The 26016-nt window shown below is 37.6% G+C and overlaps 1 protein-coding gene across 1 annotated transcript; it reads left to right on the plus strand.

Moving 5' to 3' along the window:
* The first annotated feature begins 12847 nt into the window (after positions 1-12847).
* On the plus strand, positions 12848-25264 carry LOC144352792 (uncharacterized). The gene is made up of 3 exons (XM_085508271.1): positions 12848-13129; positions 21325-21396; positions 22858-25264. Exon 3 carries the CDS (start codon positions 23158-23160, stop codon positions 24772-24774), a length of 1617 nt encoding a protein of 538 aa, XP_085364397.1. The 5' UTR covers positions 12848-13129; positions 21325-21396; positions 22858-23157; the 3' UTR covers positions 24775-25264.
* Positions 25265-26016: the final 752 nt, after the last annotated feature.

Consider the following 26016-nt stretch of genomic DNA (forward strand, 5'->3'; position numbering starts at 1 on the left):
ATTGAGTGCTCGTAATAGACAGGTGACATTACAAGCTTTCGATATGTTATTTATTTATTTATTTATTTATTTATTTATTTATTTATTTATTTATTTATTTATTTATTTATTTATTTATTTAAACTTAATAAATAAACGAACGAACGACGATTTTTCAAGTTTAATACGTTATTGTGTTTGTCATAGTTATTGTGGGGATTTTATTGGCAAGGTTCACGACGTTTACTCATGCTTTTCAATTTGACAATTATAGCTGTAGTGTATTACATCAAAGTTGCTGTGTATTACTGTCACGCACTAGTGTTAACTTCTATTACTGTTACTGAATATTTTTCGAATGTTAATAGTTAAAATTTAACTGATTGTTAATAGCTTCGCGCCAAATGTATCTCCTCCCACAAATCAAGGACTATAGATCTCGGACATAACTCAGGCATAAAGTTACTATTTTTGGGGTTGGGTAACTTTTCACCAGTAACGGCTTTTTCGACTCTTCTCATTTCGTCATCTTGGCATCATTGTCATGGCAACTAAACACCATCATTCTTAGTCACCACTTTACATGTAGTGGAAGCTAACCGTACGACACTGAATGGTGGCAACCTGACAATTAGTATCATTCCATACTATGAATATTAATATTTATGTTCTACCATGGAAAACACGTTTTTTTTTTAGCGTTTAGTATATACAGTATATACAGTTAGGACTAGAGATTGTGGTTTTTTTATCTGTTTCTAAAACCAATATGTATACGTTAAGATAAGAGCACAACCAATAAACATAAATATTAAATTCTGCACATGTATTTTCACATATCACCGACACATTAGCAATAACGTGCATGTCAAGAAAGATCAGTGCCTTAATTGATTGAGCTCACAAAATTAAATAAATATGAATAAAATATGAATATCTTTAATTAAATGTCCGAGCCCATTGATCTGTGTGAAAATTGTGTATGTTACCGATATTAGTCATTGATACTCAAGGCGAGCAACGGGAGGTAGGTAATGTAATCTTTTACGAAATATTTAGAAAGTTAAGCACTGTATGCAAAGTTGCCTAACGTCGATGTATTTAATATAAGTATATACGCATGCGCATTCATGTTCGTTACTTCTTAAAGTGCCTGTGAAATGGCTGCTATTTTCACGCCTAAAATTATCCATTAATACATAAATATTATTATTTTTTATGTTTCTAAGCATAACTATTTTTTTTAAGTGAAAAAATGTGTTTAAACTCAGTCTACGGAAACTTTATTTTTGCGTATTGTAAAACGAGGCTCCTCATTAGCTTCTCATTTGCATACAGAAATTGGGCAGCTTGCATTGTCGATACGTGTAAATAAGGCAAATTTCTTGTGCTGTTTTCTCGTCTTTGACTAAATTGCCACTTATGTACTTGTTCGTCGAGGAAGAATGGACCATAATGAACACATAGTATCAAGTTTGTTGCATGGGGTTGAGTCAGATGTGAAATATGTCCGGTCTGGTGTAGCTAGTCACCGTGGTGTTACCGTCACCGGAGCACGTTTGTACACTGTCGCTCTCCGGCATTGGACAAAATCAAATTTGACGGCTGAATCGTCTTGTTATTTAGCAGGTTACTGGACACTATTGATTTATAAAATAAAGAAATAATTAAAAAAAAAACAACGACAAAACACAGTTACTAAATAAATGACTGCCGCGTTGTAATGGGTGAACGCGTCGGGTCATGAGGGGGACAAGTGCGTGAATGGCGGCGTCTAATTGGATAACAAAAATAATTGAGAGCGACTCACATACAGACAAATTCAGAGTGGATTTAGCGTGATTTGTGGCGATCCGCTCCGCTAGGATTGCCCTTATAATCACTTTTGTTGGCGATCCGCTCCGCTAGGATTGCCCTTATAATCACTTTTGTCGTTTTGTGTGTGTGTGTGTCTGTGTGTGTACATTTCCAGTGTTCCAGTGTTCACGTATTATTTCTTCTGTGACTTTTTTGGCTTGGCCGATTTCGTTCAAACTTGGCAGGTAGGTCACACCTTAACCCTAGTTATAAGGAAAAATCTGAAAAATTTTTTTGGACCACCGTTGCCATAGCAACAGCTGAAAAACTGATTTTTGGATAGCTTCGCGCCAAATGTATCTCCTCCTACAAATTTGGGATAAAACACTTCAGACATAGCTCATTCTACTCAGCTTGAGTGTGGGCACAAAGTTACCATTTGAATTTTTGATATCTGTTTTCATTACCGAGAAATTTGACCCCAAAGTTGGGGTAACTTTTCACCAGCAACGGCTCGGCTCGTTTTGTTCATACTTCACAGGTAGGTTGTGCCGTCACTAATTGGAAAAAAATCCTGGCCCACCACTGCCATTGCAACATCCAAAAACTGATTTTTGAATACTTTCGCCCCAAATGTATTACCTCCTACCAGTTTTGTACACAGTCAGCTGGCATCGGTGTCGCTGGGTGTATATGATAAAGGGAAGTTGTGCAACCAAATTTGCCGAGTTCGCAGTTTTTCGCCAATAAAAAAATAACTAAGGCAAAAACTCACGGTTTTTCAGCATTTTTGTAATAAAGACATTATTCTCCATCTATAATCCGCCCAAAACAGGAACATTTCTACTAATTCTTGTGTTTTTGCGACGTTTTTCGAAAAACCTGCGATTAGGCTGTGAAAGTAGAACATTCCGGAGGGGGCGAAATGGAAGAGCCATATTTAACGCGTAAAAATAGAACGCGTATTTTGACCTCTATGCGGTCGTCGCCAAAGAGCCCCGCGTCCATAGCCTGGCAATGCTCTTCCGTTTCACCAGTTGCGTTTTTTTGACTAAAATGTGGGCAGTACTGTCAGTCACGAAAATTGATGAATAAATTAATACACATAAAATATGAATCACGGGCTAATTCAATGGTCACCGAACACTCCACTACTAAACAATCTGTGGCAAGATAGTAGCGTACTGTATATTTGACCCATATTTGACAAGCGTGGTACAGTTTTTTGCGCGTGTCCGTAATAACGCGCACAAAGGATTGTGGGGCAGAGTCCTTTATTTGCTGGCATTCTTGACTTTTGACTGCAGTTCTTTTTTATATTTTAGAGTAAATGCTTTTGATATGCTCTTAGGTTTCTTAATATCCGTCTGAAATTCTGGACTGTGGTCATATTTTTCGATTAGGAGTCGTATATTTAAATAACTCACCGTGACTAATGTTTTGCATTATGAAGTATATTATTATGAAGGTCAACACACTGTACTTTAGGTAAATATTTACCATCTCGTTATTTCATTATTTCGCTTTCCAGCATTTACAGGAAACGCTTCATTCTAGAAAATGCTATCGCAAAACGGTTGGAAATAATAAATGTAACAGCAGAATACGTCCTAGCACAGTCACTCGACTAGGAGAGTGATTGTGGTCCTAGTAATAAACTAAGTGACTTCCAAAAACTGAATGGTGTTTGCGAACTTCGTATTAGTTATAAACCGACGTTAGCTTCACGTTTATGTCACACCATGGAAACAGCCAAAAACATGGTGCTTGTTTTTGAGCGGAGCGGATCGCCAACCAGCCTACCGGCTTGTCATGATTATGACATATTAAAAAAATACATTGGCAGCTCAAGCCCGGATTCTTATTCCGTAAATTATTACGCCGATCAAGCTGCAAGTAAAGGCAACAAACGTGTGAATTCGACATTCAACACCAATAACCGAACAATTCAGACAATTTTAGCCTGCGAAAATGAAAAAAGCCTGAGGGCTGCGTAATTTCCTGTTTGTCGGACGCTTCGTTTTCGTGTCATTATCAAAGTTACTGCTACCTTTTACATAACACGGATGGTCTCTATAAAGCGTTAATCGGGATCGCAAAAAAATCAAATCATTTGAAACACATACTCGACGTCTCTCTTCCTTCTGAAATCCGTCTCAGTGATCATGGGCTGGTTCGGAATCTATTTTTTCGAAAACGTTTTGTATTGTCGGCGTTTCTCGTTAAAACCTAGTTGTTTTGTCATGGACAAGGACAGTTTTTCACACACACAAAAAAAAAGAATCTGAGGTGAAGTGGACACTGCATATGACGCTGTTAGGAGGAAGTCCACCCCAACCTTTTCTCGTTATTTTCACGGCTTTCGTCCACCGATTTCGCACCTTCAGATCGATTGGAAACGTGTAAATACAATGACTATACGCATTACTGCAACCGCCCACAACACAACGTTTAACCATCATAAATGTTTGTTGTGAAAACAACTTCTAAAAATTCGCTCTCTCTCAAAAAAAATTAAACAGACAAAAGATACGCCGATTAAAAAATGTATATCGTTTAAAAGTACAGTTGTACGTTGAATGACACAGTGATATAAAAGTACGGCTCAGGGGTATGGCTTCCTCTCGTATTTTTGCATTTGGTGGCGCACTTTCGGCGAGAGTCGGAAATCCGGAAAAAGTCGACCGTTTCAGGATAGGTGGGCGTGGCTACAGCACGGGAAATATCTCAAATTTACTTGGATACGAGTAATCATTTTCAGCAAAAAAATCAATAATTGCCCATTTCAGTGGGCCACAGATCTAAAATGGGAAGCGTGTGGGTGGGCATTGCACAAGCACTTTAAAGAAGTGTGGTATTACTATAAACTAAAACACGTCATAATATATATGTTCGTGGTAGCACTATACAAAGACAGAATGGCAGGTAAAAGAATATACATCTATGATCGTATTGTGACAATTTGACACCAATATCTGCAATAAATCAGACTTGATCAAACTTGATTACTAAGCTAAGCATGACGTTATGGAAAAAATCAAATAATATTGTATTTCCGAAAACAAGTCTGGTAGTCTTTTCTTTCTCCCATAACTCATTCTCAATTGGTACAAGATGTTCTTTGTTAGTTGAAAAGTTGCCGCTTCTGGCGTCAGTTTGAATAGCGTGAACAACGTCAAATAGCTCAGTTTCCATATTGTAATGTCAATTCAAATTCATGTGTTACAAGCCGTATGATTTGCTACCCAACTGGTGCCATAAAATGCCACGATTTACGACAATGCCATGTTTTGCGACGACGCCATGTTTTATGACGGTGTGCTACGATATGAATGTTAAGCCCAAAACTGGAAACGTCCGCAAGTACTATCTTCAAACAGGAAATCGTGCTTACAAAGTGCTTACAAAGTTGTGAAAAGCTAGTGCAAAGTTGTCAGATTTACATGGAAATGTTAGCTATGTTGTTACATGATCGAGACCTTATCGGTATTACCATGTGGATACATATATTTTTCATGTTATTTAACCATAACTTCACTTCTTTTTATCGGATTTATGTCATTGTTGTATGTGATTATCAGTGTTTAATATCTTTAGTTATGTTATCAAGATTGAGTAGTAGTAGCCAAATTTCCTATAGATTTATGCTGTTTTCGTGACGCAAAGAAACACACTTTGGCCTGTATTCAGCCATTTCTATCAGTTTGCATAAGTGTGTTCTCCCTGATTGGCTCAATTAAAACAACCAATCATATGAATTGACGCCAATGATTAAAATTCTAGGGTGTGACTCCAGCCTTGTCTTTAAATTGGCAAAGAGTGTTAATTAAGACAGACTTCACCCTTTGTACTTCAAGTGATACATTGTTCCAAATCGGGCCATTGGCCAGGATAGGCTATCGTGCACCCCCCCACAACTCTACCATACCATTTTTTTTTAACCATTGGGGTCTACTCAAATCAAGTGGTAACAGTGAATAAACTGGGACTCGCTGTTCATTTTCCACATATTTTAGATGGTACCTCTGAAAAGTCATATTTCTGCTGTTGTCACCACACAAAATGCAAACTATATTACCATGACTATTATGATGTTTAAATAAATAGCAAGAATAGCAATTGTTGGTAAACTTGAAGGATAACATCTGCTGATTATAACCAAATGTCAAAATGTTACATTTTATGTCAAAATTTGCATAACGGTGGCCATTTTGAATATTTTATGAGCAAAACGCTTAATTTCAGTATTTTTTGACAAATGCAATATCATTATAGGTTTGTTTGGTCAAGGAATTCATTTTCACTATTTGTAAGGCCGGAAAATTAGCCAGTATTGACATAAGCACCATAGTTTATTTACGTTTTGAGGTAAATGGTTTATTTTTCAAGTCGTATTTAATATTCAATTTTGTAGGATAACGTCCATCATACTTAGGTTACCTGTTGTCTAGCTTTTGGTTGTTTCTGTTGCTGTAAAATACTGAAATATTAGAAAGTGAATTAAATAGAATGAAAATTAAATACAACAGAAAATTATTATTTTGTGACATTTTCACTTTTATTAACTTTCATATGATAGACATCCTGTCCTGTCACAAATATATATTATACATACTATTTTGAACATATACTGTCAAGTAACTGTTCAAAATTGTTTGTGAACACATGTTCACAAATGTCAACGTCTACACTAGAAAAAAGTTTGAAGAAACAAATTAACATATGTGGCATGTACCAGAGCAGTGATATGAACAATTTAACAAAACTGACTAATACTTAATATGAACTTTAATCAAATACAGTGAGATCAACATTCTAATAACATTTATTAATATCCAGGAAATGTCGCCATATTTGTATTGCAAATTAAATACAATGCGATGTGAGTATTAATCAAATTTACTAATACTAATGCTAATTAAATATTATAACTTTTCCTCTGAGATGTTTCTTAGTCAAAGAATGTCAATTTAATATTTACTTAACCAAGGGCTACCAAAAATCCATTACTTATTCATAATAACTGTCACTGTCATCACTATCACTTTCAAATCCATGCTGGACATCATCAAATGTGTCACTTTCTGAATCACTGTCACTGTCTGATGTGACTTGAGCTATGTCAGCCAGCTGTCGGGGTAGAAGATCTCCGTCATACCATATTGGATCTAGGTTTTGGTCATTTTCTTCCCAACCGTGACCCTGACTTGGCTTTGGTACCTTTGGTTCAGGAATATGAGCCCGCTTCCAAATTCCTACTTGATGGTTGACTCTCCGAATGTGTTGTGTGAGACTCCTCCTATAAGGTGGCAGGGTAGCCATATCCACATTGCCTGAAGGAACATGACGATTATCTTTGGCACATAACTCATTTATGCGAGTGAATCTTAGATCATTCAGTTTGGACACCTTGGCTGCTCTACCATACATGGCACATGTAAAGCTTTCTAATTCATCAATGAGCTCATCCCCTACATCCCATGTCTCTCCTAGCTTCTTTAAGGTGGAAATATAATTTGGTAGGCGTAGTAGTGTTTTAATTGGTTTAAGCTTACCAATCCTTCTGAATGCACTTGTGCTGTCACAGCCACTGTATGCATGGAGAGCCATTATAGCTGTACATTTATCCTGGCCAAGCTCTGCACTGAGTTTGCTGACATTGATCAGCCTCTGTTTGTTCCCCACTCCTGTGTCAAAAAGAATTGTTATATCTTCTGCAGAGGCAGCATAATGGAGCAGGATGAAGAATATATCTGAATCTGGACTTCTCACTCGAACAAATGGGTACTTTCTGCTTCTGGCATAGTTAACATACAGTATCACTCGTGAGTCAGTTTCTTCTTGTGACGATTTCAGCTGAGGCACATCTTGTGAAACTGTTTTTTGACCATCTATAGATGTGAGTAGGTATGCAATCCCTTCACATATGAAGATTACTTGTCTTCTAAGCAGTCTTGAAGCATACTGGTCACGACTCCATACTATAGCCTTAGCAGTAATTTGATGAACTGAATCTTCACAAGCAAAAAGATCATAACCTATGATCATTGTTAATAGGCACTCGTCCCTTTTCTTCTCAGCCATCTCCAGAACCGACTTCCAGCCATCAAATTCAAACTGGCTCATCCCCTGGCTAGTCCAGCTCTGATGTACTTTGACCTTCTTTCGTTTCTCTGAACCACAGAAAATACAATCAGGGTTGAATATAATCTTGTCAATTGCACTTCTGTGACTCAAACGTTGTGGAGTTGTATCAGCACCCTGTGATGTACTTGCAGTTGGTTTAAGTCTATCAAGGTTCATTGTAAAACGCTTATAGCATTGCCAGTGGAAACCATGGTGTTCTGCAATCTGATCTGGAATGAGCTGACATGTATCTTTCATCATGTGGTTAGATCCAAAAGATTGTGCAAGCCGCATTTCTTTAATCTCTTGCAGTTTGGCCAATTTATTTTGAGCATCTTTCATCCCAGAGAATAATTGCAGTTCGCCATACTTTAAGCCTGGCACATGAACTATACAGACAGTGGGAGGAAGTCGTACACATGGCCGTTTTCTTTTCAATGGTGGTTCCATTGTGTTACTTCAAATCATTGATTTGGTTGTTATTTCAGCCACAATGCACAATCTGCAAATTAATAGAAAAAAAAGTGTTTACAAAATGGTTAAAAGGATACCAAAATGTGCGTTCAATGAAGGGCGAGTAAATTTTCTATGATGGCATTAATTTATTTGATGGTCATCAAATCTGTTACAGCCAAAACATAGTATCTGGAAATGTACAGATTATCTATAAGAATCATGCACACATATATGTGAGAGGTTCTTCCTTTTCTTGACACTAAAAAACAAGAAAAAGTATTAATCTCTTAATATCAGTGGATTTTCTTACCTTACTAATAGCAAAAATAAATTCCTTGACCAAGCAAACCTATAATGACATGTATTAAACATGATTATATTGCATTTGTCAAAAAATACTGAAATTAAGCGTTTTGCTCATTAAATATTCAAAATGGCCACCGTTATGCAAATTTTGACATAAAATGTAACATTTTGACATTTCGTTATAATCAGCAGATGTTATCCTTCAATTTTACCAACAATTGCTATTCTTGCTATTTATTTAAACATCATAATAGTCATGGTAATATGGTTTGCATTTTGTGTGGTGACAACAGCAGAAATATGACTTTTCAGAGGTACCATCTAAAATATGTGGAAAATGAACACCGAGTCCCAGTTTATTCACTGTTACCACTTGATTTCATATTGAGTAGACCCCAATGGTTAAAAAAAATTGGTATGGTAGAGTTGTGGGGGGGGGTGCACGATAGCCTATCCTGGCCCATGGCCTATATCTCGTTGCTGTACAACCGAATAAATGCGTGTTCACTATTAGAACATTGCACACTGGTATACCGTCTACTGCTTGATGTATCTACAGTCTATCTGTAAGAGTTAAAGATCCTTGAGAGATTTAAAGATCCTATACTGTTTGTGGCAGTTTCCCCCACAGACCTGTTGTTAAAAGTTCGGAAAAGTGAAGAAATACATCGTAAAATGCCGTTTGAATATCGCAGTGGCTCACGAAGGACGTAGAATTTTGAAACATTTCCAAACATGAAATGGTCTCCAATTTAAATAAATTACAAATAATTATCGTAGGTGAGTGGTCAGGTGATCGACTGATCGCAAAGTAAATGAAAATCGGTCGTGGTTATTACTTGCATGGGAGACCATCTGCGAAAACCAGCGGTATCATTATTTTAAGATTTGCCTTACACATTGAAAAGACAATTACGCAATTTTTGTGCATTATTTCCTACTCTGATGTCAAACATTTGTTTTAGAAATTTGTGGAAATTATTAGAAATTTTCAAGTTCATACATAGCAAGCTGCGTTTCGTGTTTATATTCAACACATATGAGGACGCTATCGAAGTACTAACTGATACAGATGGGAGCATTTTATTGAGTACAGTGAAGGGTCAATATGCTGGAGCATGCAGTTTGTTCTCATGACAGAAACCACAGGGAGCCCAGGAACTATATAAATAATGACTGTACGCAATCTCTATGAGTGGGGCGGGGTATCGGATGGTATGCAGTGTAAGAAATAGACAAGAGATGAAAGCTCCAGCGAGCCCCTTTGGAACTGAAAAATTCAGAAGAAAATCCATAATAATCTATAAAACACTGGTTACCGTGTCGTGAACTTCCGGTGGTTCGTAACCAATATTCTGCAGATATCATTAAATATATAGGCATGGCTTTGGCGAAATTTGAAATAGCAACTAATATTCTTCAAGCTGGTATTTTTATAGATTTTATTTTTCATTCTTTCGTCTATTTCTTACACTGCGTACAGTTGATTATATAGTTCCTGGGCTCGCCGTGGTTTATTTTGTGAGAAACGGCGGCGCCACTTTGTAGCGCAAACCACAAACTGAAGGTAAATAAATTGTTAGTTTTTTGGTAATTTTAATATTTTTAAATTGGCTAAACGTCATCCCGATGGTGATCAGACTCCATCTCAATATTATCTGAATCATCACTGGATTCATCACTTTCCGTATTATTTTTGGGGTTTCACGAGCATCAAGGTTGCTAAGAATTGTTCTATTTCTTCTTTACTATCACATTCCAGACAATCTATTAACAGAAAGTATTTTAATGATTCATTGTTTCATCACAATAGAAAACATCATTTCTCTTCCTGTTGGACTAGTTGCATTTTATAAATGAACTTAGAAAAACATAAAAAATCTACATTTGGTTTAAGGGGGTACCGGAAAAAACAGGAATAAAAATCCATCTCTTCAGACCCCCCCCCCAAAAAAAAACATTTTTAATGTAAGCTGTCTTGGTACTTCGATAACGTCCCCAGAAGTCTTGGTTATTAACACAGAACGCGGCTTTGCTCGCTACTTATACGAATTTGCAGCAGACAGCGGTGGTGATCACAGTCACCAAACCGTGTCGACATTGACCAGACAATTAATAAATTTATTAGTTATCTGAAGTTTGATTGGCTTCAAAAAGTGGGAATTACGGGATATTATGGCAACTTCCGCTGTGGGAAATGGAGAGTTTTGCCATGACGCGGAGAGTTTTGCCGCGACAAGTGATAGAGTTTTGTTGTGAAGTAACACAGCTGTGCCGCAACTAATTGTACTTTTGATGTCAAAGAGCAAAGTTTTGTCATGAAATAATGAAGTTTTGTTGTGAGGAAATGGTGTTTTGCCGTCCAATAACGAAGTTTTGCCGTCAAATAATGAAGTTTTCCGTGAAATAATAGAGTTTTACCGCGATGAATTAAATATATGGTGTTACTTGTGGACCACCGTAGTAAGGGGGGCTTATAGAAAAAGTGGAGTACGCTAATGTTGAACACACTTAAGGTAGCGGGACTATTATTTGCATACTTGTTTTCATCTTCCAGTTGTGACTAAATGACTACAAATAGACCCAGGAAAGTATATATTTTTAGAATCGCCAGACTTCAAGCTTTTCACAAATGTATTTTGCATGCCCGTATCTGCATTCTACGACGCGTTACTCAATCAAAGGTGAAAAATTACTTTTTCTGTAAAAAAAAATAATTACGCATTTATGCTGGCGATAAGAAGTATTTTTTTCACTTTTCCTAGTTGTTCAATAGTCAGGTAATGTGAATGTGTCTGGTCAGTTTTATTCAAGCAACGCGTTTTAAAAAATAGTGTGCTGAATTGCAATTACTGTTTTAGTCGCATTACCCCCAACTCAAACCACAACTCGTTGGTAAATAACCTATGAAATAGTTTGTCTGGACACATTCAAGTTCCTCTCACTGTCACCTTAAAGCTGTGAAAATTTGGTGTTAATCCGACGACAATAAGTATACGTTATTTTTTGTTAAAGACCTTGTATTTTGAAAAACATAAACTCCTAGAAAACGTCCATGAAGTAACAGCAAAGATTTTCAAGCTTGTTTATCGGCACAATCAATTTGTTTTTCCATCAAGGTCTGTTTTAACATGTGTAGGGACATCCAAATGTGTAAGGCTATTGGAAACCAAAAAATAAAGGAATGGGATAGCTATAATTGGATAAATTCGGCATATGAAAACACCAAAATCAATGATTTTTTTTCAGTGGCTGTGTGACCTTGTGTCTAACGCATTCATATGCAAATGACTAATCTGTGAAACAAACAGGGGCGGAGACAAACCACTCAAATGTTTGGAAACACTCATTGTGTGTCAGATAGCTACTGATAACACATCCTAACATTGCTTTGTCTTGAGTTTATCTTTGAAACTTATAGGCACACAGATTAATCCTGTGTTGCTGATTTTGGAAAACACTACTGAGGCTGCCTTGCTTTCCTTCAGAAAATCTACATTTTAACCAACTTACATGACATTCTATATTATGTTGACTTTATCACATGAAAGTTTATAGTGCATTTCATCAATTAATAAATAAATGTGAAAATCGTAATTTTCAACACAAATAATAGTCTCGCTACCTTAAAGTGGAAGAATCGTCACCCACGCATGCGTCAGATGACCATAGCGTGTCATTGATTACAAACAAGCGTCTATCCATTAGCCTGTGCGTTGTAGCGTGTGTTGTTATCGGTGCTTTGGACTCAATTCCCGCGCGTGCGCAGGTGATGACCATCCCACTTTAATTGGGAGTGTTCAATATTCAATCAAATGAACAACAAATCTAACCTGTATTGTCTATTTGAATGTAGTTATCTCTTGATCTTGCTGATGCAATTCGCCACGTTCAATCGTTAAACTAGAAATTTCAGCATTATGAAAGTCAAGATTAAAAAGTCAAAATTTCGAGATTGAAAGTCACAATTTCAAGATTTAATATTTTTTGTCAAGGCCTTAATGGGCTTTCGTAATATTCAGATACACAATATTCAACAATACAAGTGTGAACCGTGATTACTAATCAGAATTAGCATGTGATGACCATAGACGTTTGCTGTTTGCAAGAGCGCCATCTGTGAGCGATGTCACTATTGATAAAATGGTGTCACCGTAGAGGGCACATACCATTTCAGCAAAACTCGGGTGCAAAAATACTCACAAGCAAACATGTCAGATTGCTAATAGTCGATAGAAGGGAATTCTATTTTTGTGACGTCGATTGGTACACCCACAAAAACAATATCACGCGTGCAAGTTCACGTTACATCCAAAACGGAATGCGAAACGCCGTATCTACGACTTCGGAGAAAGTGGTCTATTGATTCGAGGTCACGGAGGTCTCCGCCATTGTGCGATTGATTGCATGAGACAGAGTTTACGGGACGAGCTTACGTCAAAATTGAGGGAAATCTCTGAGCAAGGTAAGTGATATATGTCTATAATAATAGTGTACTCGTCAGATATTCATGTTTGTGGAGTTATTGATCTCGTGAAATTACAAATAATACGTATGGACAGATCGGCATCGCGTGTGTTGTCTCAGCGTGTGTAATATCGACACAAGAGCAGACTTACAGAAGACGTATCTACATGCATTTTTTTTTAAATTATGCTAATTTATTCATGACGTTTTCAGCGCACTGTCTTGTCAACTGTACCAAGAGTGTCCTCACACAAGTGGTAGGATTTAAGTCATATTTATAGGAGCACTGTTTTCTCTAGCATTCCAAAATCGTACTAACGAGTGGATTCCAGCGATCTCTAACATTGCTGACAGTGTACAAATCCACTGAACCATGTGGGTAGTCATGCAAATCACGGTTACTAAAAAAGACGGTTAGGAAACGAACCATGTTCTTTTCATTGGATGCGTGTCGCGGGCAAACATTTGAAACAAAAGACGTACTAATCTGTGATAACTCATTAACATAAAATGTAGACAGGAAATCACGCAAATATGACGTCATTTTCCCAGAGTTCATTGCAATCAACAACTGCAAGCCATTTTATTGTGTCTCTGTGGATACTTTCAGTAATACTAAAGTGTAAGTTGTTCCAGTGAATCCTGACAAAACCTGTCGCTCGGTTTAAACTCAATACAAATTTGCCTGTCTTGAATGGCATTTTCGTTTCTAAAGAACAAGATCGGCAGAAAACTGAAACAAAACATGATCAGAAAAAAAGACGTCAAAGAAACCATACAAGTGTTTATATTTCAGCCATGCCAAAGTTTTAATGAGGAGCCATGATACCACATACATTTTGTTGGAAATAAACAAAATATGCGATAAAATAACTGAAATAACCTGCCCATGCTCTACAAAATGCATGTAAGCAGACCAAATATGCAACAACAGGCAGTTCCAATGAAATTAAGAACGGTTAAAAAGGGTTCGAAAAATTGATTTGGCGAAGAGACTGCTAGAAAGTTGTACCGACAGTTCAATGTGTTCAAAAATTGTAGTGTGGTCTAAAACCATATTTAACGGCATGCTGAATATTGCAACATGAAAAATTTACCAAAAAAATGAAACAAGGACAGACAAGAATAATTAAACAGGCATTTTATGAAACTGGCGGAAAATGTTGAATACATCTTCAACGATTTCTACGGCGTCTACAAAAAAAGTGTTACGACTTTAAACAAAATGGCTGATACAGTGACGCGAAAGCAAAACGATAAAATTTACTCTAATAAGCCCCCAAATCGCACACAACCTTCGTAAGTACGCACAGTAGTATAATAAAAATTCATTTGGTAGTATTTTTTATAATATAATGTATTTTAAAATAGTGACTTAGGGGTTAGAATTTTCGTTACTTTTTCTTCCGGGACCCAAGCTTACTTTCATGACAACAGTGAAAACGATAAATGACGATTCTCGATTCTGAATGTTATCACAGTCACAAAGAGTACTCATCCGAAATGTACGTGTAGTTCTTCGTAGAGCTTGTGCACTAAACGTGGATATTCCATCGAAAACGAGCTTAAAATTTCAAATTCGCGGAACATCAAGTGATCGACACAAAAATGAAAAAAATGGTGGGCCTTGAAATCTCAAGCAATAGAGGGCGTACACAGCGCGACACGCATCCTTGAGGGATTTGGCAGATTCACACCTTTTAACAATAACGTTTCCTAACCGTCTTTTTTAGTAACCGTGTGCAAATAAATAATTTGTTGTCATACTTAACATTATTGCAAGGTAGTGTTTGCGAGAAAAGTCAGGCAGGGAGGGGAATTGACTCGGGTTCTCTTGATCACTATGTAGACAACTGACCCACAAGACCACAATGGACTGACTGGTTGTCTTTGCTTTTTTTGAGACTATATAGTGTGTATTACTATATATAAAGATATACAACATACTAGTATTTCTATTATTGAGTCACAATTGTCAATAATATTGCCAATTTGGTGTTTTCTCTTCTGGTAAACTATATGCATGACATAACCCGTTAATGTACATCTTGCCAATTTGGTGTTTGCCATTTGCATTGCGCATACCTGACCCGACCCTAACCCTAATGCCAAAGCTTGTTCCTGTTAATAATTGCGTTGCCCATACGTGACCCGACCCTAATCCTAATGCCAAGACACGTTCCTGTTAATAATTGTAGCTCAATAATGATACTCTCTTGTGCACTGTCTGTGGGTAAGTTGGAATGATGAAAAATGATTAAACAAGTTGCGTTTGATTAATTCCCACCATTACAAGTTGTTAAATATTTGAAACTTATTTTGGTGTAAACAACTCTGGTTTAATTATTTTACACCATTGCAAGTTGTTAAATTGAGAAAATAAATGTATGGACGAATATTTGAAACTTATTTTGGTGTAAACAACTCTGGTTTAATTATTTTCCACCATTACAAGTTGTTAAATTTAGAGAACAAATGTATGGACAAATATTTGATACTCATTTTGGCGCAAACAACTCGCGTTTGATTAATTCCCACAGTTACAACAAGTTGTTAAAATAATGAAATAAATATACTGGTAACATTCGATATTCACTACGTTCAATTACCCACCATTGAATCTGGTCAGTCAAAATGACTACTGTAAAATGGTTAATTATTCACTGGGTTTTAATTTGGCTTATTTCGCTGACTGGAAAATGCGCTAAATTAAAACCCAGTGAATATGTAAAATTTAGCATAAAACACATTATCTAAATGATAAAACCGTGAATTTAAAACCCACTGAATATGCCCGAAATGGTAAATCAGTGAAATTTAAACCCAGTGAAAATTAGTCATTTTACAGTATTTAGAACTGTAGGCATTAATCAGCGATTCTGTCTATGACAGACAGAAAAATCTAGGTCAGGGGAAGACCCATGACCTTGTTTTAAGATTCCCTTATGTCCTGAACCACGTGACCGACGTAATGAGGCGACACCAGCTTACCTTCTACGCTCACCTTGGTTCATTCTCTCTCTGCACCAAGGACTAAGCCAATGCTACAGAACGAGTGGAGTGGTTGGGGGGACCCGGAGTCTATAAACTATGTGAATAGGCGGGTTCGGAGAACCCTCTGCCTAAATTCACTACATTAAATTACCCACCACAGACTCCAGTCAGTCAAAATGACTATTTTGAACTGTAGGCAGAGTCAGACACCGATAGGTGGCGGGTTTCCGAGCAAACAGAAAATGATGAAAATGAGTTTCCCAGTTCGGGATAATACCCTCTACTTAAGACCGCCAAGTTGAGACCAGTGAAGAAACAGTGTCCTATGTTGCCAGTGCCGTCTCCGTACCAAGCCAAAAAGCTGACCTGTGACGGGTGTCAGTATGCCCAAGAACGCTAGACCTGAATTCTTGGGTGACTAACCTTCAAAAGAAAAAAAACGAAACAGTTTGCCTGAGGGCATAGGTCAAAAGCGAGACCTGGAAGGTTCCAAGGAACGATTGCGGGAGATACTTCTCCGCAGAACTTTGTAGCAGAGAGTAAAATTCACTACGTTGAATTACCCACCATAGACTCCGGTCAGTCAAAATGACTATTTTGAACTGTAGGCATTAATCAGCGATTCTGCCAATGACAGAGAAATAGAATCTAGGTCAGGGGAAGCCCCATGACCCCAAGATTCCTTTCCCTTGCGTCACAAACCATATGGCGGCGCCATTAACCCTTTTCCGGTCATTACCACCATGGACAACAATTTCTCGTATAAAAAAAAAATCACTGTTTTATTTTAATACACATTTTTTACTGTCGTTAAGTAACAATGTTTTGCCCTTTGTGCAGTCTCAATAAACACATGTTAAACATTGAAATAAATATTGCTTAATTGAAAACATATTACAAGCAAGTACAAGGCCACTACATGAATGCAAGTTCGAAGTAAGAAGAAAAAAAAAAACGTGTGAGTATGGGGATATTTGGGACATGTACAGGGGAAAATGTGTTTGACGTACTCGACCTGACAGCATACATTTCAAATTGCAACGTATATTCAACAACTTGAACTACATGTGTAACATATTACAACGTACTTTCCGTGACTTGACTGATGTTGTATTCAAGCTCTAAAGTATATTAACCGACTTGACCATACGAGTGAGCCCACACTTACAACATATATTTAACGACTCAAATTGAGACTAAAATGAACGAGAACGTAACTGCAGCGACTTGATCGGGGTTACCTTCACACAGCAATGTATATTCACCGACATGACCCGATTAACTAACTAAATATTTCAACGTATATTTAACCACTTGAAATAAAACGAACTAGCGAGAACGTAACTGCAGGGACTTGGCGTGTATATATACTCACGCAGAAACGTTTTTCCACCGACTAGACCCAATGAACTATCCTGACATTAAAACGTATAAATACCGAGTGAGCATGAAACTAAATTAATGATAACGTATTTTCACCAACTCAAACTATTGTACAGTCTATGACGCTGTAATGAGTTCCAAATTTATTTGTTGTACGCTTTTCTTAGTCGCCCACCCCGGCGGGCTGCTCCCATGCGTCTGCCTGATGTCGAGGGCTGCTCTTCCGTACTTCGTGTTTGTGTTCCTCCGGTGCGTTTTCCCCTCAGTGCCATGTTGTGATGAAAAGCAGTGAAACATTCGCCCGCATGAAGGTGAACTTTACAAATTGGGCATCCTTTCGATGTTTCCGATAATCGGCCACTCACCGTTTTTTTCCCGTCCTTGCTGTACTGCTTACACGATTTTTGACACCCGGATAGTCTGCATATTTCGTGCGAATCCATGTTTTCACTGCGAATAAATGACGTGTTACATGGAAGGGAGGCAACTTCTCTTATGGATTTTTGAATTCTACTCGAGTGTCCACCAATCAGGTAACAGGCCATGTAGATCCATCAACGATTGTTTTTTCTGCCCATGTGATAGTATTTTCGCCTTTGGTTAGAACGATCCACTCCACCTATGTGTTGTCTGTAACATTGTAACGATACAGGCACGTGTCTCTTGTCATCTACTGCTTCTGCCGACACAGCCAGTGGGGGATAGACTGTATTTAAAATCAATATTTGTGTGCTGTCATCCTGGTATGCAGTAATATTTATAGTGTCTTCCGTGGGAAAAGAAAGAAAGAAATCCAAAGCAAAGAAAACTTTTGATGTCGGTGAGTTACCAGCCGAACGTACCACGGACACCGGTGATAATAGTCCACTTGAGAAAAGGCGTAAAAAGAAAAAGAACAAACACAAGTCGGAGACTGTCTCCTCTGACAACGAACATGCAATTACAGAAGAAAGCCGTTCGAAGGACTGCAGGGGCAAACCAGGAGGCAAACGTAAATCGAAGACGAACCATAAAGTAGTTGAATCGCCAGTTGCCGACGAAGCAAATGCCGAAGAAACGGGAGTTGGTCACGCAGAAACACAACGTGCTGTCGAAAATGTGATACAATTTTTGCAAGACAATGTTTGCGATTCCGAACGGGTCAAGGCCTAGTTTCCACTTCTGTCGGAAATGCTAGTCGAAACACCAGCAGTGCTTCCAGACTTACCGGACCTGCCATCCCAACTGGACTGCGCACTACCAACGAGCCCAGCAGGTATCACTTACACGCAGAGAGGCTCTCGGTAGACCCGCACTTACGAAAGCCTTATCTGAGCGGGCTGCCAACGTCCTGGCCAGGGCAAACAGGGATTCCACTAACGCGGCCTACATTTCTAGGCTGCGAGCATACACTGATTGGTGTAGCGGAAGGGAGATTGATCCATACTATCCCTCTGTTGGCCAGGCAGCAGGCTCCTTCGTCCACCTGTTTGACGAAATGGTTTGCAGCGATCGTTGGCTACAGGTCGGCCTTGTCCCCCACCATTGAGAACGTAATGAAACAAGACTAGCCGATTGTCCTATTATTAGGAGACTATTCACTGCTTTCCAGACGCTGTGACCCCATACAAGGGAACAGCCCAACTGGGACTTGTCGGCTGTGTTGTCCGATCTAGCAGACCACCATTTGAGCCTCTCTGATCAGCACCCCTCAAATTTTTGACGTGGAAAATAGTCTTCCTACTGGCCCTCGCCTCAGGTAGGCGTCGACCAGAGCTGGGGGCATTGTCCTTCTCAGATGATGTACCACCGTTATGGACAATCAAGTTGTGCTAAAGACACAAATCAGGTTTCTCGCCTAGAACCAAATCCCACCTGATCGTCACCCGATCGTCATCCCCCGGCTGTCAAATTTTGTCTGCCCGGAGGGTCAGGATAAATTGCTTCTCTGCCCAGTTCGAGCACAGAGTTGCCACCAAACCGTACTAAGGATTCAGGACGGGGTGCCAGGCACATATCTTTGTGTTATGGCCCAGGCAGGCAGGATAGGCCGGCCTCCCCAACTTCAGGCTTCTGGAGAACGCAAAATGTTTTTATCAACTACCACCCAAGAGACACCAAATCCATTGAGAAGGGTCTATTTAGGTTGGGTCATGACGTAGTGGGTCAGACTTGGTTTGCTGACCCAGCTCGAACAACCACAAGGGTCCCTGCGCATAGGCAATAAGTCAGTCTCGGCATTTTTTTGTGGACAGATTTCTCTACCGTCAGCACTCCCCTGGAAGCTCCCAGGTCCTGCTTAGCGGCCTATGCTCTCATGTAGAACTGTTTCGGTCTTTACTTCGAATGCTTACTACCCCCAGAATTGGGTTGGGGTCTAGCTTTCTTGGGCACACCAAAGTTTGTTGCCGTAGCAGCATTCTGGCTTCTTGCTCCGGGGACAGCACAGGCAAGGTAAGACGCCACTCATTTTTGGGTCTTAACTAGGGTGTTGAGTTTATTGTGGAGTGTTTCATCCCAGACTGGGAAATGACTTTTCATCATTTTTCTGTTTGCTCGGAAAACCTGCCACCTATCGGCGTCTGACTCTGCCTACAGTTAAAAATAGTCATTTTGACTGAGCGGAGTCTATGGTGGGTAATTGAACGTAGTGAATTTAGGCAGAGGGTTCTCCGAACTCGCCTATTCACATACTTCATACTCACCATAGACTCCGGGTCCCCCCAGTTACCTCACTCTTTCCGTAGCGTTGATCTAAGTGCTCGATGCGGAGAAAAAGGAACCAGAGTGGATATCCAGCCCTGATGGCGCCGCCATATGGGCTCGGTCACGTGGTTCGTGACGTAAGGGAAAAGAATCTTGGGGTCACGGGGCTCCCCCTGACCTAGATTTTATCTCTCCGTCATTGGCAGAATTGCTGAATAATGCATACAGTTCAAAATAGTCATTTTGACTGACAGGAGTCTATGATGTGAATAGGCGGGTTCAGAGAACCCTCTGCCTAATGTCGGCGCATCCTGAATTGGGAACTATAGTTTCTTATTTGTGTTTTCCATCTGTACTGCTTCCTTTACATCTGCATCATTTTCTCAGAAAATCTGCTACAGATATCGATGAAACTTGGCAGGTTGATGAACAAGTCACTGTTGAATATTGACATATTTTTTTCAGATCTGAAAATCCTAAGTGGGTCTTTTTCGTAATTTTTATTCAAAATTACCTCTCCCAACAACACTGAGAGAACAACCGAGCATGCTCGAAATAAATTAATTGTGTTAGATGTAATTCTACACAGTTACTGATTGAAAATGTAATTATAGCGTTATAAGATGGATCAAAATTACATTTTTTGAAAGACGCTATTAAAAAAAAAACTTTTAATAATAAATAAATAAATAATTATGTTATAATGACAGCATAATTCTGCTTTGCTATATCATACTAAAACGTTATTATATTGTAATTTTATAACGTTATAATACTGTTATTTTTAAATGTCACATATGTATCTTCCCTGGGTACGTCATAGTGACGTTTGCCACAAAATGCTTGAATTGCAGTTTTAAATGTCTTAAATTTAGTGTCATTTAAAAAAAAACACATTATCATTTTTGACAGAAAAATAAAATTATTTACGTAAATTGTCATAATGCCATAACTATGTTTTTAGTGATGCATAAAACACGTTGTGTACAGTTATTAAAAATGTAGTATTAATATACATACTTTATTTAACAATTCAATATTTCTGTTTACACACACAAAAAAATACATTGTTACATGAAAATACATACATTATTTAATAACAACAGAATCTCTTATACTTTTTTAACATAGATATACATTTTGGTTAGAATCATTATTTATGGTATACTGAGTGACGGTTTTCCCATGCAGAATTTCTTTTAGGTAAGTGTAGTTCATTTCAATAATTTTAATTACGTACATGTATACATGTAGATGGTTATGCCACATTCTACTTTCATACATAGCACCAACATTGCATCTACATGTAGCAATCTTGCTAGGTTTCGTGGACACATAGAAAACTAGCATTCCAGAAATTATTACAAAACACTTTTACTTCGAAACATTGCATCTACATTGTACATGTATCTGCATATACATGTAGGTATTATATTTGGTTCTGCAGTGATACAGGAAACTAGTATTCTACCTAAGTAGGCTGTTCTGAAATCACACCATACTTTTATTTTGTTACTTTACATCTACATTGTATCTACATTTAATTACTATGCCAAGCTGTGTAGAGACACATAGACGACTAGCATTCTAGCTAGATAGAATGCTCTGAAATCAAACCATGTTTTTACTTTGATACATCTGTATTGCATCTACATGTACATAATACATGCCCTGTGGATGCGCATAGAAAACTAGCAATCTCGCTAGATAGGCTGCTCTGATATTATACCATACCATACTTTTACTTCAATACATTCCACTTACAATGTACATATAACTACATGTAGGTATTATTCTATTTTCTGTAGAGACGCATAGACAACTTACATTCTCGCTGAATAGGCAGCTCTGTTATTACATCATACTTTTACTTTGATTCCAACGACATACATGTACAGGTAATATTCCAGGATCTGTACAGACAAAAACATTTAGCATTCTCGGTATATTGCATGATCTGATTTCACATCATACTTTGTTTGATACATTACTTCTACATTGTATATACATGTAGCTATTATATCAAGCTCTGTGGAGAAACACAGAAATCTAGTATTCTAGCCAGATGGGCTGCTTTGATATCACATCACACTTTTACTTTGATAGATTACATCTCCATTGTATCTACATGCAGATATTTTTCTAGGCTTTGTAGAAACACACAGATAATTAGCATTCCAGGTAGACTCACTGCTCTGATATGACATCATACTGTTACTTTGATACATCTGCTTTGCTTTGATACACTCCACTTACATTGTATCTACATGTAGGTAACATTCTAGGCCTGCCTTAATATTCTAGATTGGCTGTTCTGATGTTACACCATACTTTCACATTGATACAATAAAGTGTATTTACATGTCAATATTCTGTAGAGATGCATAGTACAGCACCCACTAGCCTTCTAGCTAGGCATGCCTATTATGCTAGAACCATTCTTGTCAGTTAGCATTCTAGAATGCAATCAAATAATTGTGCATTGTTACATTGAAGCTAGGCTCTATAGAAGCACATAAAAAGTTGGTACTTGTATAATATAGCTATATATTCATCATTTTAGCTAGAATAATTGATGCCGCATATATTTTGATATATTGTATTGCGTTCTTCAACTTTTAATTCAGTAGACAAAAGTCTTATATGTGTTTCATTATTTTGTAGGTAAAAACTGAAGTTGTTGCCAATGTATAGATGAAGATCACTTTAAATAATGAAGCCTTGGAATTGTACATTTCATTTCACACTTTGTTCACAATTTCCGGAGAAGTGAGAGAGCTTCCTAAACTGTTTAGAAATATATCTAAGTGGTTTAAAAAACACACAAAATTTATATAATTAGTCACTGATAATTTAGCTCATTGGCTTAAAATGTGTAATGTGATTGCTTGCTGAGTTCTGTTGGTTTATTTCAAGCTTGTACATTCAATCTCAGTCACTCAGCTCTACTTATATAACCTAATAATGGAAGTAAATACAGATTTCAAAATGCTTTCACAGCCAGATACCATTACAGGAGATGACAGTATCAACCGAGAACCTGAAAGTGTGCATTACAAGATAAAGCCATTTCAGTGCACGCAATGTAAGAAGTGTTTTACTCGGCCTAGCCATCTAAAACAACACGTGCTTACACATACAGGATTGAAGCCATTTCAGTGCAAACAATGCGAGAAGTGTTTTACTGAGTCTGGTAATCTAAAACGACACATGCTTACACATACAGGGTTGAAGCCATTTCATTGCAAACAATGTGAGAAGTGTTTTACTTGGTCTGGTAATCTAAAACGGCACATGCTTACACATACAGGGTTGAAGCCATTTCAGTGCACACAATGTGAGAAGTGTTTTACTCAGTTAGGTGATCTAAAAAAACACATGCTTACACATACATGGTTGAAGCCATTCCAGTGCAAACAATGTGAGAAGTGTTTTGCTCAGTCCAGCCATCTAAAACAGCACTTGCTTACACATACAGGGTTGAAGCCATTTCAGTGCAAACAATTTGAGAAGTGCTTTACTTCGTCTGGTAGTCTTAAAAAGCACATGCTTACACATACAGGGTTGAAGCCATTTCAGTGCAAACAATGTGAGACGTGTTTTGCTCAGTTAGGTGATCTAAAAAAACACATGCTTACACATACATGGTTGAAGCCATTCCAGTGCAAACAATGTGAGAAGTGTTTTGCTCAGTCTAGCTATCTAAAACAGCACTTGGTTACACATACATGGTTGAAGCCATTTCAGTGCAAACAATGCGAGAAGTGTTTTACTCGGTCTGGTGATCTGAAACAGCACATGCTTACACATACAGGGTTGAAGCCATTTCAGTGCAAACAATGTGAGAAGTGTTATACTCGGTCTGGTGATCTGAAACTACACATGCTTACACATACAGGGTTGAAGCCATTTCAGTGCAAACAATGTGAGAAGTGTTTTACTTGGTCTGGTAATCTAAAAACACACATGCTTACACATACAGGATTGAAACCATTTCAGTGCAAACAATGTGAGAAGTGTTTTGCTCTGTCTAGCCATCTAAAACAGCATTTGGTTACACATACAGGGTTGAAGCCATTTCAGTGCAAACAATGCGAGAAGTGTTTTACTCGGTCTGGTGATCTGAAACAACACATGCTTACTCATGCAGGGTTGAAGCCGTTTCAGTGCATACATTGTGAGAAGTGTTTTACTTCGTCTGGTAGTCTTAAAAAGCACATGCTTACACATATAGGGTTGAAGCCGTTTCAGTGCAAAAAAAGTGGCATGTGTTTTTCATATTCAAACGATCCAGGAGAGCAAACACATATGGCAAATGTCCAATTCATAAAGAATGCTGATAAACTGAAAAATGGATTATTGGTTGTGTTAGAGTGTTTGAAATGTGGACAGGAGGATAGTACCAGTGGGATTAATACAGCGAGTCAGGGAAGAGAGACATTCAGAATGTGCTATCTTTCTAGAAATGAGGAGGCATTAAAAAGAAATGAGATTAAGTTGAGCTATAAAATTGATAAGCTGGACCAAAACATTGTAAAAAGTGAGTGCACAGAAAGCTTCAGACATGTAGTATTTTTCTAACTAGTTTTCATGTATGCAAAAATGTGAAGATGTTTAGATCATGATGTTTTGATATGAAATAGGTAAAACAGATGGCATTTTTATTGAATGAAGGTGTTTATACGATTTTATATATATATATATATATATACACACACACATGTATTACTTTAAATATGGCGGATAGCTATCTGGTCATCAACTCGTAATATATTGGTAAAGCATGATTATTATTAGTCATGTATCATTGAAAACAGGTTTCATTTTATTTTGTAAAGTTATAGTTACTGTACTATGTATACCAGTATATTACTACATACATCGCAATCTAGATACATTATGCAACAATTGTCAGCAATGAACAGGAATCTGAGTGTGAGTAAAATAGTATTTTGCAAAATATACATATATTGTAATTATAATATCTCTAGTTTATTGCTGGAGACATTTAGTACTATGTCAATGAATTATTATTAATAACATTAAAGATGATTACAATAATACTTCATTATATGGCTGACAATTATTTGTCTGATATTTATACCTTGCCTGTACCATCAAAAATGGAAGGGAAAGGTATATTAAAGGAAAATTTCTGTCCGGTAGAGGCATTGTTGTCGTTAAAAATTGTTACTGCGTGCACAATAACTTTACTAATTCTATTCCAAAATTTATCAAACTTGGTCATCTTATTCATTATATTATATTATTCATTATAATTAAGAAACAAACTATGATAAATGAATAATATTATATAACAAAGGGTAAGGTCACCAGAGTTGAACTATGTTTTTAATTACCATACTAACTAATGATAAGTATTTCAATAAATATCTTTATAATTAAGGTGCATGTATTACTTTAAATAGGATTTTACTCATCTGATATGGATGAGTATGGAAGCATTATCATCAGTTCGAAAACTATAAAAATATTCTTATTGAATTCATGCCACGTTGTGGTGATTGATATTTTTAGTCCCAGAAGAGCATGGTATACTGAACTGAATTTAAAGTCTGCTACATTATATATATAGTTCCCGGAGATGGGTGAGAAAACTATTCTAGAAAGTTTCTATGTTTGGCGTGCTGGATCCTCCACACTAATTGCAGCATAATAGAATTGATACCTGTCTGCTTGTTGACCAAACTTTGTTGCCGATACCTTGGTTGTCAAAACATCCACATAGTTGGCGGAGTTTACTCACTGCTGGCCTTGCCAAGACTTTTATACAATATGCTAATATCAACAGAAATATTACTT

This window comes from Saccoglossus kowalevskii, chromosome 15 (genome assembly GCF_978046115.1).
Source record: "Saccoglossus kowalevskii chromosome 15, keSacKowa6.1, whole genome shotgun sequence".
NCBI classification, from domain to species: Eukaryota; Metazoa; Hemichordata; class Enteropneusta; family Harrimaniidae; genus Saccoglossus; species Saccoglossus kowalevskii.